Raw genomic sequence first — 13,671 nt, 5'->3', positions numbered from 1 at the left:
GGGGACCCCGATAAATAAACATAAACATAATAAACATAAACATAAATGTTGCCTGAAAGTTAGCGTTTCTTCTGAAATGATAGAGGGTATTAGGACTGAATGATATTGAAACCAAACAAACAAGCACATTACAAGCAGTATTTGTTTTTGCGAAATGTAGTGTGATATTAAAAAAATAAAGAGTAACAATTTCACCAGATACATGCACCTTAACTTCACTTCCATTTGCAAATAATGTATCACTTGAGCAATGATTAGGGTGATTTTAGAGGGGGAAATAACGCTGTTGTCCAAGAAGTCATTAAATCAGACTATATTTGTCAGATGTGCTAGAGTAGTTTTCTTAAAGATTAGTCAAAAAAGTAGATCTTGACAGATTTTTTTTTATTTGAAGCAGTAAGAGATGAACTGAACATGACTGATGGGCCCAGACTGCCTTACATAGCATCTTTTACAATGTGACTATTGTACATGGGTTTATTCTGAAATGATTTACTGTTCAGCAACAGGTAGGTGCAGTAAACGTCAGAAGACTACACCCTTTATCTATAGACCCTCCAATTAGACGCTTGTAATTTGCGAACAGGATACCCATGACTGCTGTGACATGCTCCAGCAACCCCGCGACCCTTGGAGCAGGATAAGCGGTTTGGATAATGGAAACCCAACATAGTAAGCTTGAGTTTACCTCCCCCTACCGCTCCCCATAATGTCTCTACACGTCTAGACGTGACGTAACAGCTTCCGGAAATTCGGCCAATCAGCTTTCAGTAAGGACCTTCGTTTGAAATTGTAGCGGGCGAAGCCGGAAGACCGGGCAATGTTAAAAAAGGTAAACAAAAAGTTGATTGTTGTTCTTGATACTTGTTCCAAGTCTGACGGGAAATTATCCATCAAATGTTTATTAACGTATTAAGGTGGATCACAGCGACGTGGTAGTAGACATTACAACAAAACAAGACGTAGCCATTCGCCGTACTTAGCGTTGCCGTTGGTCTGCTAACATAAGGAGATGTAAGCCAATCCCCGGTGCTTGGTTGCCGTACAGAGAAGACTAGCTAAATGTTTAGTGGTTCATTTAATGATTTTCTTTTCCCCAGAGAGATGTACCTCGCCTTCGAGTTCTCCTTCTACTGGACATCCCAACTTGCTTCAACGCCTTCCCTTAACTTGTAGTCTTTTATTGTGTGCTTTTCAAACTCTCGGCTGACATGTCTCTATTTTCTATACCGGCGAGAAAGCACACAGCTTACTATGAACACCTCTTGGCAACATCGGCTTCAAGAACGCCTGCGAGAGAGTCGAAGATGGAGCGAAAACCAAGAGAAACGCCATCCAGAGACTCTTCCTGCGACGCTGGCAAGTCACTGGACAAAGGCAAAGAGATCGTCAGGAATTATGTTGTTTCAGCGAAATCAAAGAGTAGCGGCCAGCAGGCGCGCAGCACGCCTGCTGCCCGTGGTCGACTTACTTTGCAAAGGAGAAAAACTAATGCCGAGAAGGCGGAGAAAACAATGAGCGAAAACACCCAAAACACTACGCCCGCAACGGAGAAGAGACCGACCCTGCAGCGCAGAACCAGAACAGGCTCTGACGGTAAAAACGCCGGTAACGACGCAAAGAAAGTTGCACCGGAGCAGCGTCGGGTGGACGGCGCCGACGTCGAACAGCCAAAAGTTCTTGTTGAGTCCAACAGCCGGACGCCCCGGAGCGCAGATGCGTTCCGCTCAGCTAGTCTAGGGGAATCCGGCCCTCAAATCAATGCCCAAGGAAGCGCCGTGGCGGGGGACCGGGCGCCCTCCTCCTCTGCCGCCGCAGGCAGCACGCTCGCGGACGACGTAAAGTCGGAGGACCGAGTCAAAACTTTCTCCACCCCGACTAAAAAGACTCCATTTCAGAAGATCGCCGCTAAGAAGGACGTCTTCGAGAGGCTGTCCAAGAGAGAAGTCCCGAGAGCGGTGGCGGTCAAGTCGGCAAGTTTGGAGAGACCAAAGATTCACGGTCCAGTGGAGAACGTCAGGTCCGCTGCGGCCCCTCGGGTGAACACCAGCGTTTCCTCCGCGTCTGTGCGCCACTCCGACGCGTCCCCGCCGACCGCACAGCTGAGGAAGCCCTCAGATACAGTCACCTGGTGTCAAGATGGAGACGCCAGCCTCGCAAAGGATTCCACTTCTACTCCAACACCCACACCTGTCTCTGCCGAGCCCGTGGTCCGTCCTAGCGAGGTCCTGAAGCAGCAAGACCATTTCAAGATGGAAAACAGTGCGGTGACGGTCGCTGTGCGTGTCCGGCCTTTCAGTGCGAGGTTAGTCAAGTCACCAGTAGTTAATTCAGATATGTTTTTTTTAGATGCAAAGCAACTCATTAACATTGTTTCTAATTCTAATTCATTCACACACACTGAGCCCTCTGCGAAGAATTGAGGGTGAGGGAAGTCCTCTAAAACTGTGTGTATCAAAAAAAATTGTTGTTGTAAGGTGTTAAACATTTTGTCTTTTCAAAATTAACATTAAAATCCCTATTGATATGAAATTCCGCAAAATGGAACTGCAACCTACCACTAGTCTTTTTTTAGCCTACTAGTCTTTTTTAGCCTCTCCCTTATAGTCCGTAACTTGGTATTGCCTATGTGGTTTCATTAGAGGTAGGATTTCACAGAAACGCCATCAGTATCTATCACCTTTGTGTTTCTGATGCGTCAGCTTGCTTTTCTGATTTGTTGGTTGGTTAAAACATGATTGAGATTAGTCAGTGTAAAACCAGTGTAAAAGCATCTATTTTACAATGTCAAAGTGAAGTATCTAATCAGGGTATTATGTAAATAAGAAATATCATGTAACATTAGCTACTTAAATGAAAACAGGCTGTCAATACTAGACCTGCTTCCCATGACAAACATAAGATAACGATTCCATGTTGTTCCGTTCACAACAGTTGTGCTTCACATATATGATACTATGTGCCCCTATTAGACTAGGTGTGAGGCAGTGTCGGTGTTCTAGTTTCAAGAGATTTACTCCCACATTGCCACTTTAATGTTATGCTGTGAAAAAGGCAAATGTGCAAACTAATACCAAAGTTATTCCTGTTACTGATGCAATGAATGAAAGGGAGATCTGTCTTGTTTTAGGGAGAACACAGAGAAGGCTTTGCAGGTCGTCTTCATGAACAACCAGGAGACTGTTGTCCAGCATCCAGACTCCAAACACAGTTACGTCTTCACGTATGACTTCTCCTTCAACTCAGTTGATGAAAAGGACCCCAACTTTGCCAGCCAGCAAATGGTGTATGAGACACTAGCCAGGCCTCTCCTGGAGAGGGCCTATGAAGGATTTAACACCTGTCTGTTTACCTATGGCCAAACAGGCTCTGGAAAATCATACACGTAAGTATTGTTGGGTTAAAAGGTATAACAAACAAATTAGATCAAAAGGCATTTTGCTTTTTCTGCATTTAACTGACACTCTTCTTGGAGTGACTTACCTTGAGTGTAGTGAAAGTATAAACTTAGATTTTACATTTTATATCGTTAAAATTGCAAGCAGCCAATTATAAGGTTTATAAATAGAATTAATATACATACTTGTGTGCTGGAATAATGCTCTTTAACCTTTTATCTTGAATTGTTTGCAATTGTTTCTGTCACAGCATGATGGGCTTCGAAGAGGAAGCAGGGGTAATCCCACGGTTCTGCCATGAACTTTTCTCAAGACTTTCCTCTGATGCAAATCAAGAGGTAAAAATCCTTTTAGAAAAAAAATTGACCTGGTTTGATTACTGAGTGCTCTTTTGCAGCAATTCTTGACCTTTCTAGCTCTCAATTTTCTAAAACCAAAAAGATATTCACTCCCAATCCCTTGCTACAACCGTGACTGTGCCAAATGGTGAACTTTGATACCAAATGATCATTCTATTCTCCTTTCTTTGTTATTTCACATAATTCAGCCCTGCAAGAAAAATAGATGCAGTCATTTCTCATTATTTCATCAGAAAAGGGTATTCATTACAAATTCCCCCAATGCCATAAATGATCTTGTGACTCAGTGGAAGTGATCTGACCCCGAGGTTGAGAATTACTTTTAAAAAAATGTTCTGCATTTTTTTTTTTAAATTTTCATCATTTAGTTGTTACCTTCCAGGTCACATGTCATCTGGAGATGAGCTACTTTGAGGTGTACAATGAGAAGATCCATGACCTGCTGATAACCAGAGATAACCAAAACCAAAAGCAGATGCCTGTAAGTAGTCTGGAACAAGGAAGGGACAACTGCCATGCCAGTAAAATGCTAATAAATTTGGGTTTTGATTGTCTGTATAATTCACCATGCACTTTGACAGGTAGTCCACCATCATTTGGAAGACCTTCGGCAAACCAATAACTTACTTGACTGGTAAAGCTTTTTTAAGTAGGTGGCAAATCTTGGACAACTCCAACCTCTGTGCCTGAAAGACAAGGTTATGTTCCAGCTCTGGTCAGTTAAAATAACGTTTGCAGCGGAAAATTTGTCATACAACTAAAAACAAGGAACTGAAAATCTGTCATATTTTTGAGATGCACCTATGTTTGCTTTGCCAAGTGATTTATATTTTCAAGTGATCCATAGGGCTGGGTGCGATCAAAGTTTTGGCTAATGCAGATTTTGTGATACTTGATACTCTTAAACATTACTTTTTGATGATCTTTTCTTTGAAGCTGACAGCATGAAAAAGTCTAATTTAACTCCAGTAACATTGGTGCACCCTTGGTATCAGACCATTCCATTCTTTTCCTGAAAAAAAAAGTTGTTGAAGAGTGGGGGAAAAAGCTTAGAAGCTTTTTGTTCAGTCCAGATATGCATACATTTTATATACCAGTGGACCCACTGTCCATTATTGTGATGATTGTTGTGAAAAGCATCAAAATATGCATCACAATGTCATCTGCGAACATCATAGTTCAGGCAGGAGGTGCCATGGACTATGGTGTTTGCAGATGACATCGTGATCTGTAGGGAGCAGGTTGAGGAGAACCTGGAGAAGTGGAGATATGCACTGGAGAGAAGAGGAATGAAAGTTAGTAAGAGCAAGACAGAATACAGATGTGTGAACAAGAGGGAGGACAGCGGAATGGTGAGGATGCAAGGAGTAGGGGTGGCAAAGGTGGATGAGTTTAAATACTTGGGGTCAACTGTTCCAAGTAACAGGGAGTGCGGAAGAGAGGTGAAGAAGAGAGTACAGGCAGGGTGGAGTGGGTTGGGAAGAGTGCCAGGAATGATTTGCAACAGAAGGGTACCAGCAAGAGTTAAAGGGAAGTTTTACAAGGTGGTAGTGAGACCAGCTATGTTATACGGTTTGGAGACAGTGGCACTGACGAAAAGACAGGAGGTGGATGGCAAAATTGAAGTTGCAAAGATTTTTGTTGGGAGTGATGAAGAAGGACAGGATTAGGAACCAGCATATTAGAGGGTAATCTCAGGTTGGACGGTTTGGAGACAAAGCAAGAGAGGCAAGATTGAGATGGTTTGGACATGTGTGGAGGAAAGATGCTGGGTATATTGGGAGAAAGATGCTGAATATGGAGCTGCCAGGCAAGAGGAAAAAGAAGAAGACCAAAGCGATGATTTATGGATGTGATTGAGGACATACAGTTGGTTGGCATGACAGCGAAAGATGGAGAGGACAGAAAGAGATGGAAACGAATGATCCGCTCTGGTGACCCCTAATGGGAGCAGCCGATAATAGAAGAAAATGTTGTGGAAAAACAGTTCATAGCTGAAGACTGAAATGACCTAATTGACAATTCTATAACTTTACCACTGTCTGCTGGGATAAGCTCCAGCTTCCCATGACCCTGATTGTGATAAGCGGCTTGGATAATGGATGGATGTCCCTGTGTATCATACTGGACATTCACCAAAATGTAGTTAAGACAATAAAGGTTTAGACAAAGCATAGAGCTTTGAATTAGACAAAGCATAGAGCTTTGAATAGGACAATGTGAATTAACCTTGTACAATGAGCTGACTTTGGCATCGTGTTTTGTTTTCCAGCTGAGGGTGAGGGAACATCCAGTGCACGGACCCTATGTGGCTGACTTGTCTGCGTAAGCAAACATTACCTATTTATTATATTTTAACAATCTAAGCATAAAAACCCTTACAGGGCAAGCTAATAATATTGAACAAATTGACATACAGGCTTGTTCACAGATATCTCCCCTCCCCTCTACAGGAATGTGGTTAGTTGTTATAAAGATATTCAGGTAGGTGGAGCTAGCTATTAGTACCTTTTTAATCATTAAATATTTCAAACTAAGAGATTCAGTTGTGAAATACACCTTAACTTCTTACTCCCAGGGCTGGCTGGAGCTTGGCAACAAGCAGAGAGCCACTGCAGCCACTGGTATGAATGACAAGAGTTCCAGGTCCCATTCTGTCTTCACCCTCATCATGACCCAGACCAAGGTAGGACCTCGCTGTGTGTGTGTGTGTGTGTGTGTGCAACATGCTTCTTGACCGTCAATCAGTGTCACTTGCACCCTGGGTAACTGAGCTTGCCATGTGTTTTAGGATACTGTCACATGTTGGTTTCGTATGTAACATGGATTCTTTTGTGTGTATAGACAGAGTTTGTGGTGGGGGAAGAGCATGACCACAGGATCATCAGCAGGATCAACCTGGTAGACCTGGCAGGCAGTGAACGCTGTAACTCAGCACAGACCAGTGGTGATCGTCTCAGGGTAAACACACACAAGCTGTCTACACCGGGATAGTTTTGGGCTTGGTATTGTAATGCAATGCTCATTTGCATCAAACCAGTTTCTGAAAAGCCATTAAAAGCTGTTGAAAATCTGTTTTTTTTTGTTTTTGTTTTTTGACAGTTACATCCCTTTTTTGTTTGTTTTTTATGAAAATAAATTTGATTGGATTCCATTTTGAGAAATACAAGTACAAATGTTAAAATTAAATATGATCTGCATCTCTGTATGAACAAATCTTTCCTCATTTTAAAACTAAAATTACTTTTTAGAAAATGTGCCAGTAAAACTAGCAGTGCTAATAAAGATTGCCCCCCCCCCAATTTCTATCAAAATAAACCATTTTAACTTTTCAAATTGTGCTACGAGTTTAACAGTTAGAAACTGTTGAGGTACCTTGATTACATGTTTTATTAATGGGTGGCGTTAGCGGAAATAGAACCCCTAAGCAGTATCTGTGCTGTTTTCTACCTAGTAACCACCACAGAACCACTTTGGACTGTAATGAAATGATCTTTGCCCCCTGTGTTATCACTGTAGGAGGGTGTAAGCATCAACAAGTCCCTGCTGACCTTGGGCAAGGTGATCTCTGCCCTATCGGAGCAGGCCATGACCAAGAAGAAGGTCTTCATACCCTACCGGGAGTCTGTCCTCACATGGTGAGACGGAGACAAACACGAAGTAGTGGGCTTTCTTTTAAAAACTGGGTGGGACAATTGATTGAGGCTTGTGTTCATCTTCCTGACCAATACTGTTGATGTGCCCTTGAGCCAGCTGCTTAAACCCCCTCTTTGCTTATGCTATATTCAAGACAACCCAGAAACTAGTTAAAAAAAAACAACAACAACAACAAGGTCTGACTTGTAAAAAAGACAAAGTCATTGAACTCAGAATTACAGGTCAGGAATTTAGGGTATCATTTCAGAGCTCCGCTTTATTCGACCTGAACACCTGTGACGTCGCAGCAAGAGAAATGTCCCATTAGGTGTTGCTAGCTTAAATATTTCACCAGATGACACTAGCTTGCTCAAAAAGGATTCACGTTTCTTGCGGTTGTTATTGTTTAAATAAATTGACAGTGTGAACACACTATGTCGGAATTCGAAAATTTCAAACTTGAACTATCAAGAGTTCCAAGTTGTCTCGAACGCAGCATTGGTTTGAGTAGTCACAGTGTGTGTAGATGAAAGAGTGTGAAGTGAGATAATGTTTAAAAAAATCATTACATGAGTGAAAGATTTTAAACCAGCCTAAAAAGTTCCATTAAATTTTACCTTGAATTCTGTGGTGCATACGAATATCAATGAAAGTTATTTCATGCTTTTTGCTATCTACTAGGTTGCTTATATCTAGATTTTCTTTTTTGGTTCAGGAAGTCGTGAACTGGAATGAAATCTTCTATTACTATCAACTTGCCATGTCTTGCCCCCTTTTTGTTTTGCAGGCTGTTGAAGGAGAGCCTGGGTGGCAACTCCAAGACAGCCATGATTGCCACACTGAGCCCTGCAGGCAGCAATGTGGAGGAGAGCTTAAGCACGCTGCGCTATGCCCAGCAGGCCCGCTTGATCATCAACCAGGCCAAGGTCAATGAGGACACCAATGCCAAGCTTATCAGAGGTTAGACAAATTCCCTTTCCATTCCCAGTCTGTGCCCTGTCAACCCCACTGTTCACCAGCTCCCCTACCCAGGGTCTGCCAATCCTATTGCTCCTTACCGTAACGAGTGTCCGTATCACTTCACCCCATAAATCCCAACTGTAACAAGGATCTGTATCCCTCTGCCACACTTAAAGCTTTTATTGGGTCTCAGTTTACAAGCTTAACTGCTGTTGTGAGGTGACAATCAAATGCATTTACAATTAAGCATTCTAATGGAAATTTGATCCGGCTAAAGATACACTTAAACAACAGTTGGGCCAGTGAAGGTGCATTGCAATTCAACACACACCTCAGTTCCGTGTCAAATAGCCTGTGTGTTCAGTTGTGTTTTTTAAGCAACATTTAAACCTGTTTCTCTCCCATACAGTCTGTCTTTAGTGCAGTTGTATGCACATACACATGTACACAAGTTCCTGTTTGACATTGACAGGACAAAAAACAGGACATTTTTTTTTTTTTTTTGAATTTTCTCCCCAATTGTACTTGGCCAATTACCCAGCTCTTCTGAGCCGTCCCGGTCGCTACTCCACCCTCTCTGCTGATCCGGGGAGGGCTGTAGACTACCACATGCCTTCTCTGATACATATGGAGTCGCCAGCTGCTTTTTTTCACCTGACAGTGAGGAGTTTCACCAGGGGGGAATAGTGCATGGGAGGGTCACACTATTCGAAGTTGTCTGACTGGGAGAGCTAGTGTTGGATTGGCTGAGGGAGCCTTGTCTGCTGTGTCCGGTGGGCCCAAGAACCACGGCCCTGCCCGGAGCTGCGCTTGAAGAGGTAACACCGAGGGCGGTCTGACAGGACACGAAAGCGGGGCAGGCTAAGCTAACTTCTAGCCCATGCAGACTGGCAGTTCTGATAACACTGGGGCGGTCTGACAGGACACGGAAGCGGGGTAGGCTAAGCTAACTGCTAGTCCATACAGACTGGCAGTTCCGATAACACCGAGGGTGGTCTGGCAGCGGCCTCGCCTAGCGTAGACTGTTGTTAGTGTTATCGTGTGGAGTGCAGGGAGGTATGTCGAAGGTGTCTGACTGGGAGAGCTAGCGTTGGATTGGCTGAGAGGCCTGGTCTGCTACATACGGTGGGCCCAAGGACCATGGCCCTGCCCGGAACTGCGCCCAAAGAGGAAACACCGAGGAGGGTGTGGCGGGGCAGGCTAAACTAACTGCTAGCCCATGCAGATCGGCAGTTCCAACAGTCATCGGCTGGCTTTTTTTTTTTTTTTTTTTTAGTTTGGATATATGTGTTGGTTTGGATATGTGTTCTTGTAGCTCTTGTAGTTTTTGGATACATGTTTTTGTCTTTGTGTTGCACTGATGTGAGCTGGGGGAAAACGATATTTCATTTTATTTCATTTCTTGTACTGTGTACATGAAATGAAATGAGGAAGTGTTGCTGATTCCTGATCCCTGTATTTTAACAGCAGCCAGCCCATTACACTGGCACCCCCTGCATTATCAAACTAATGTATATGGATCAAGTTGGGCTTGCAGTAGCTGTAACCGTACCACATAGCTGTGTAGACAGACACTAAAAAGGGATTGAGAATACTAGTTCTTAAATCTAACATTTTCAACTCTATTAGAGTCGACAGAACTTAGGTTACCAGTTGTGAAATGAGAGACCCTATGATGCATTTCTTTGCCTTCTACTTTGAATGAAGATTTTGATACAAAGTAAAGCAATTAATGCTTTTCTAAAGCAGAAACTGCACATATGGAAGGCCAAGATGAACACAAACAAAAGGAATGGAGGGATTCTCTTATCTCCAGTATCTTTTTTTCCCTCAAATCAGCATTGTGAAAAGACTAAATTGTTTATTTATTTCTATATTTCTTTATTTTGTTTCCATACATAACTCTTCAGTACTGAGTTTCAATGCTAGAATGTTTTAAGTGGAGCAATAAGGAATGAAGGATGTGCAAAAATGCTTTCTCTTATTTTTGGAGTACACCAACTTTTTTTTTTTTTGTGTGTCCTTTGTCCTCATTGTTTTTGCATCATTTTATACCTGCCTCCTGTTCACCTTTCCTTCTTTGCTCTCTCTTTGTCTATCTCTCCCTCCCTCACAGTCTACCTCCCCAGCTCCTCTCTTTATCGCATATCCTCCTGTCCACCCGTCTATTCATCACTGGCTTCAGCACCACCCAGTTCAATTAAACCCTGGCCCTAACCTTGCCTCCAGGCCATATTTATGCACTGTCAGCTGCACATGGCAGCTAACTGTCATGCAAGTATTATTTTTCATAAGATTACACTGTTGTTTACCACTGTAAGCACTAGGGGGAGCTCTTGTAATGGCATTGGTCATGTTCACTAGAGGGAGGCGCTCCAATTCTAAACTGATTCCGTCCTTAATGTTTTATTTTTCTTTTATGTTTTTACCTAATTGCTTTACTAAAACTGCCTACTGGGTGTATTTGTGTTCTATTGCTCAAATTCTATTTTTTTATTTGTTTGAGTCATTGCTTAATTTTTTCTGCATTTACCTAATAATGGCTGAGGATCTTTTGTAGCTATTGTAATTACTGTAACAGCTTTTTTTTTTTTGCCTTTAAAGACTTTTTTCTTTATTCCATAGTGCTTTAATGTGAAAAGCAACATGAAGTGCTTTAGTTCTGACAACTGGTGTGTGTGTGTGTGTGTGTTATGCCTCTGAAAAGGGGGAAAATATAAATTCAAAAGCAAAGACAGGACATGCTGTTTCAATTCAATGTTGTAATGAATTAATATTTGTTTACACAGAACCAACATAATTTCAGGGATAAATGGTACATCAGAATCATTAGAGAAATTACTTAAAGTTTACAGTATTAAAAGTATAAAAGCATTTCCTTCACAGCTTATTCAAGATAACCAAAGTAGCTACACAAATTATGAGGTATTATTTTTAACGCTTTCTACACACAGTTCTTGTAAATAATTTCCTTTGTTTACCATTTAAACCTAAAACATTTGAACTGAAACATCCCTGTAGCTTAATTATTGAATATATGCATGTAAATGTTTTACCCGGATCATTTTCTTAAACTCAGACATTTTACTTTAAACCAGCGTTTGCTCCGTATTCATCTTCTTGCTTTTAAGCACATATAACTTTCATTAACATGAACTACACATATAAACAATTCACAACAATTGCATTCTTAACATTAATACATCAACATTCTCGCATTTTTGTAACACAAAAGAATACAGCTTGCGCACATTTTCTCCTGCTAAACAGTAGCCTACAGTGCACAAGCGCCATTTTGCTTGCTCAGCATGATACTAGCTAGCTGAACATTCTAGTAGTTAACAAGTTCATGCACGCATAAAACATGATTTTTATCGTTGCTCTTACAAGTTACTAGTATGAACAATTTCTTTATAACATACGAAACAGAATGGTGTTAGCCAAAGTGCTTTTAGCATTAGTCTTGCTTGAAAAGGGGAATATATAAATTCAACAACAAAGACAGGACATGCTGCTCTCAATTCAATGTTGTAATGGATGAGAAGCAGGCGATATGCTCCACTTATAGCCAGACCATAAGACCAGTATAATCAATCACCCATTTTAGTTAGACCAAAATAATAAATTATATGATTGCTTGGAAACAAAATGAAAATACAGCAATTTAACCAGATATTATATTCATATATTTTTCATGCCTCATTTTCTTATGCCATTTTCTTACGTGTGTGTGTGTGTGTGTGTGTCCATCTACTTGTCTATCCATTCTTCCATTTGTGTATTCAGAGTTGAAGGCAGAGGTGGAGAAGCTGCGTGCGGCCCAGATGAGTTCTCAGGGGATTGAGCCAGAGAGGGTGCGGCTGTTCCAGCAGGAGATCGTTGCCTTGAAAAGCAAACTCAGCTGGCAGGAGCGAGAGATGGCCGAGGCACACCGGTCAGCATTTCTAATTACACAATTTTACAACCTTCTTAAATATTTACTCATCTACTCTTGTTGTCCAACTTAAAAGCGAATATCTTTTCCAAGACATTCTACCCACCTGTGCAGGTAAGCAAAAGCAGGCTTATAAAAGCATCTCACCTCAATAAAATACATGTTGGGAAGAGGGTACCTGCTAGGGGAAACTTAATTGCATGGGCTCTCATGTTCGGGTTTCATCAGCAGAGCAGCAGAATTACATATCAGGGTCTCGCAAGCGTACCGCCTTACTGAATCTGTCTCAAAAAGGCCCAAAAATAATTTTAATGTCACCATGAGAGGCCATTTGTTTGAGATTCGGATAAAAATAAAATTTAGAGTGATTAAGTAGGTAGGGGAGACATGAGGCTGGCAGGTGCATGTGTACTTTGATATTTTTTTTTTACTTTTTCTTCCCCAGGGCTTGGAAAGAGAAGCTGGAATTGGCAGAAATCCGTAAACGTGAGGAGACTAGGGAGCTGCAGGTAATTTCACCTTCAGTCACAAAACTCTCAGAACAGTATATTTCCTCTCCTTAAAAAGTTAGCCGATCAGGTTTGTTACATCAATTTGTCATTACACTGTTTGAATTCCACTACTTGAAATGCTTTGGAAATTGGACAAAGTATGTGAGAGTATGATGGGGGGAGGGTAACCAAGATAAATTTTATTAGGTTGTTAGGCTACCAGGACCAGGCCACTGTCATTTTACACATTCATTATGTGTACTTGTGCTCAGCCAAAAGCCTAGTTGACACGTCCTATATTAACCAAAACATTGACAAAAATGTCCAAATGCTGACAAGAAATTTCACTCTGGAAAGTGTGTGGCACTTTGAAATGGAAAACTTGAAGAAACCTGCATTCCCCCCCCCCCCGCCCCTTCTCTTCCCTAGAGAGCAGGTGTGGCATTTAAAGTGGACAACCGTCTCCCGAACCTGGTGAACCTGAACGAGGACCCCCAGCTATCAGAAATGCTGCTCTATATGATCAAGGAGGGCCAGACCAGAGTAGGGAATCTCAAGTCTGAGTCTGCCCATGACATCCAGCTGACTGGAGCCCTCATCGCCGACCAGCACTGGTGAGTACCACTGGAGGGAAGTGGGAAGGGTTTAAAAAGGAATGGTGTGAAATGTTTTGATTTTGTAGCGTTGGTTATAAACACTATGTGGTCTCTCTTCATTTTATTACCAGCCTTTTTCCCTGTACTTGTTTGACAGTGGTGAGGCACCACAATAAGGCCATTATTGCCAGAGTGAATCTGAATATTAAGTGATTTACGCCCAATTTATTCCTAAACTGACAGCTGTAGCTCTAGCATTTATTATCAATGAATTTATGTCTTATATTTGTGTAGTTT

The 13,671-nt window shown here is 41.8% G+C and overlaps 1 protein-coding gene across 1 annotated transcript in view; it reads left to right on the top strand.

Moving 5' to 3' along the window:
- Positions 1-1,211: 1,211 nt before the first annotated feature.
- Positions 1,212-13,671, top strand: part of kif14 (kinesin family member 14) — a 34,713-nt gene continuing 22,253 nt past the window's right edge. Inside the window, exons 1-13 of the mRNA XM_056276853.1 lie at positions 1,212-2,305; positions 3,131-3,385; positions 3,649-3,736; positions 4,140-4,238; positions 6,030-6,082; positions 6,211-6,241; positions 6,336-6,443; positions 6,602-6,718; positions 7,277-7,395; positions 8,181-8,353; positions 12,140-12,287; positions 12,733-12,796; positions 13,208-13,392. Of these exons, the coding sequence (XP_056132828.1) occupies positions 1,212-2,305; positions 3,131-3,385; positions 3,649-3,736; positions 4,140-4,238; positions 6,030-6,082; positions 6,211-6,241; positions 6,336-6,443; positions 6,602-6,718; positions 7,277-7,395; positions 8,181-8,353; positions 12,140-12,287; positions 12,733-12,796; positions 13,208-13,392 (2,534 nt within the window). The remainder of the gene's footprint in view (positions 2,306-3,130; positions 3,386-3,648; positions 3,737-4,139; positions 4,239-6,029; positions 6,083-6,210; positions 6,242-6,335; positions 6,444-6,601; positions 6,719-7,276; positions 7,396-8,180; positions 8,354-12,139; positions 12,288-12,732; positions 12,797-13,207; positions 13,393-13,671) is intronic.

This window comes from Lampris incognitus, chromosome 3 (assembly GCF_029633865.1).
Source record: "Lampris incognitus isolate fLamInc1 chromosome 3, fLamInc1.hap2, whole genome shotgun sequence".
Lineage (NCBI taxonomy): Eukaryota > Metazoa > Chordata > Actinopteri > Lampriformes > Lampridae > Lampris > Lampris incognitus.
The sequence above is the reverse complement of the archived record's forward strand: the minus strand, read 5'-3'. Positions and strand labels throughout refer to the sequence as shown.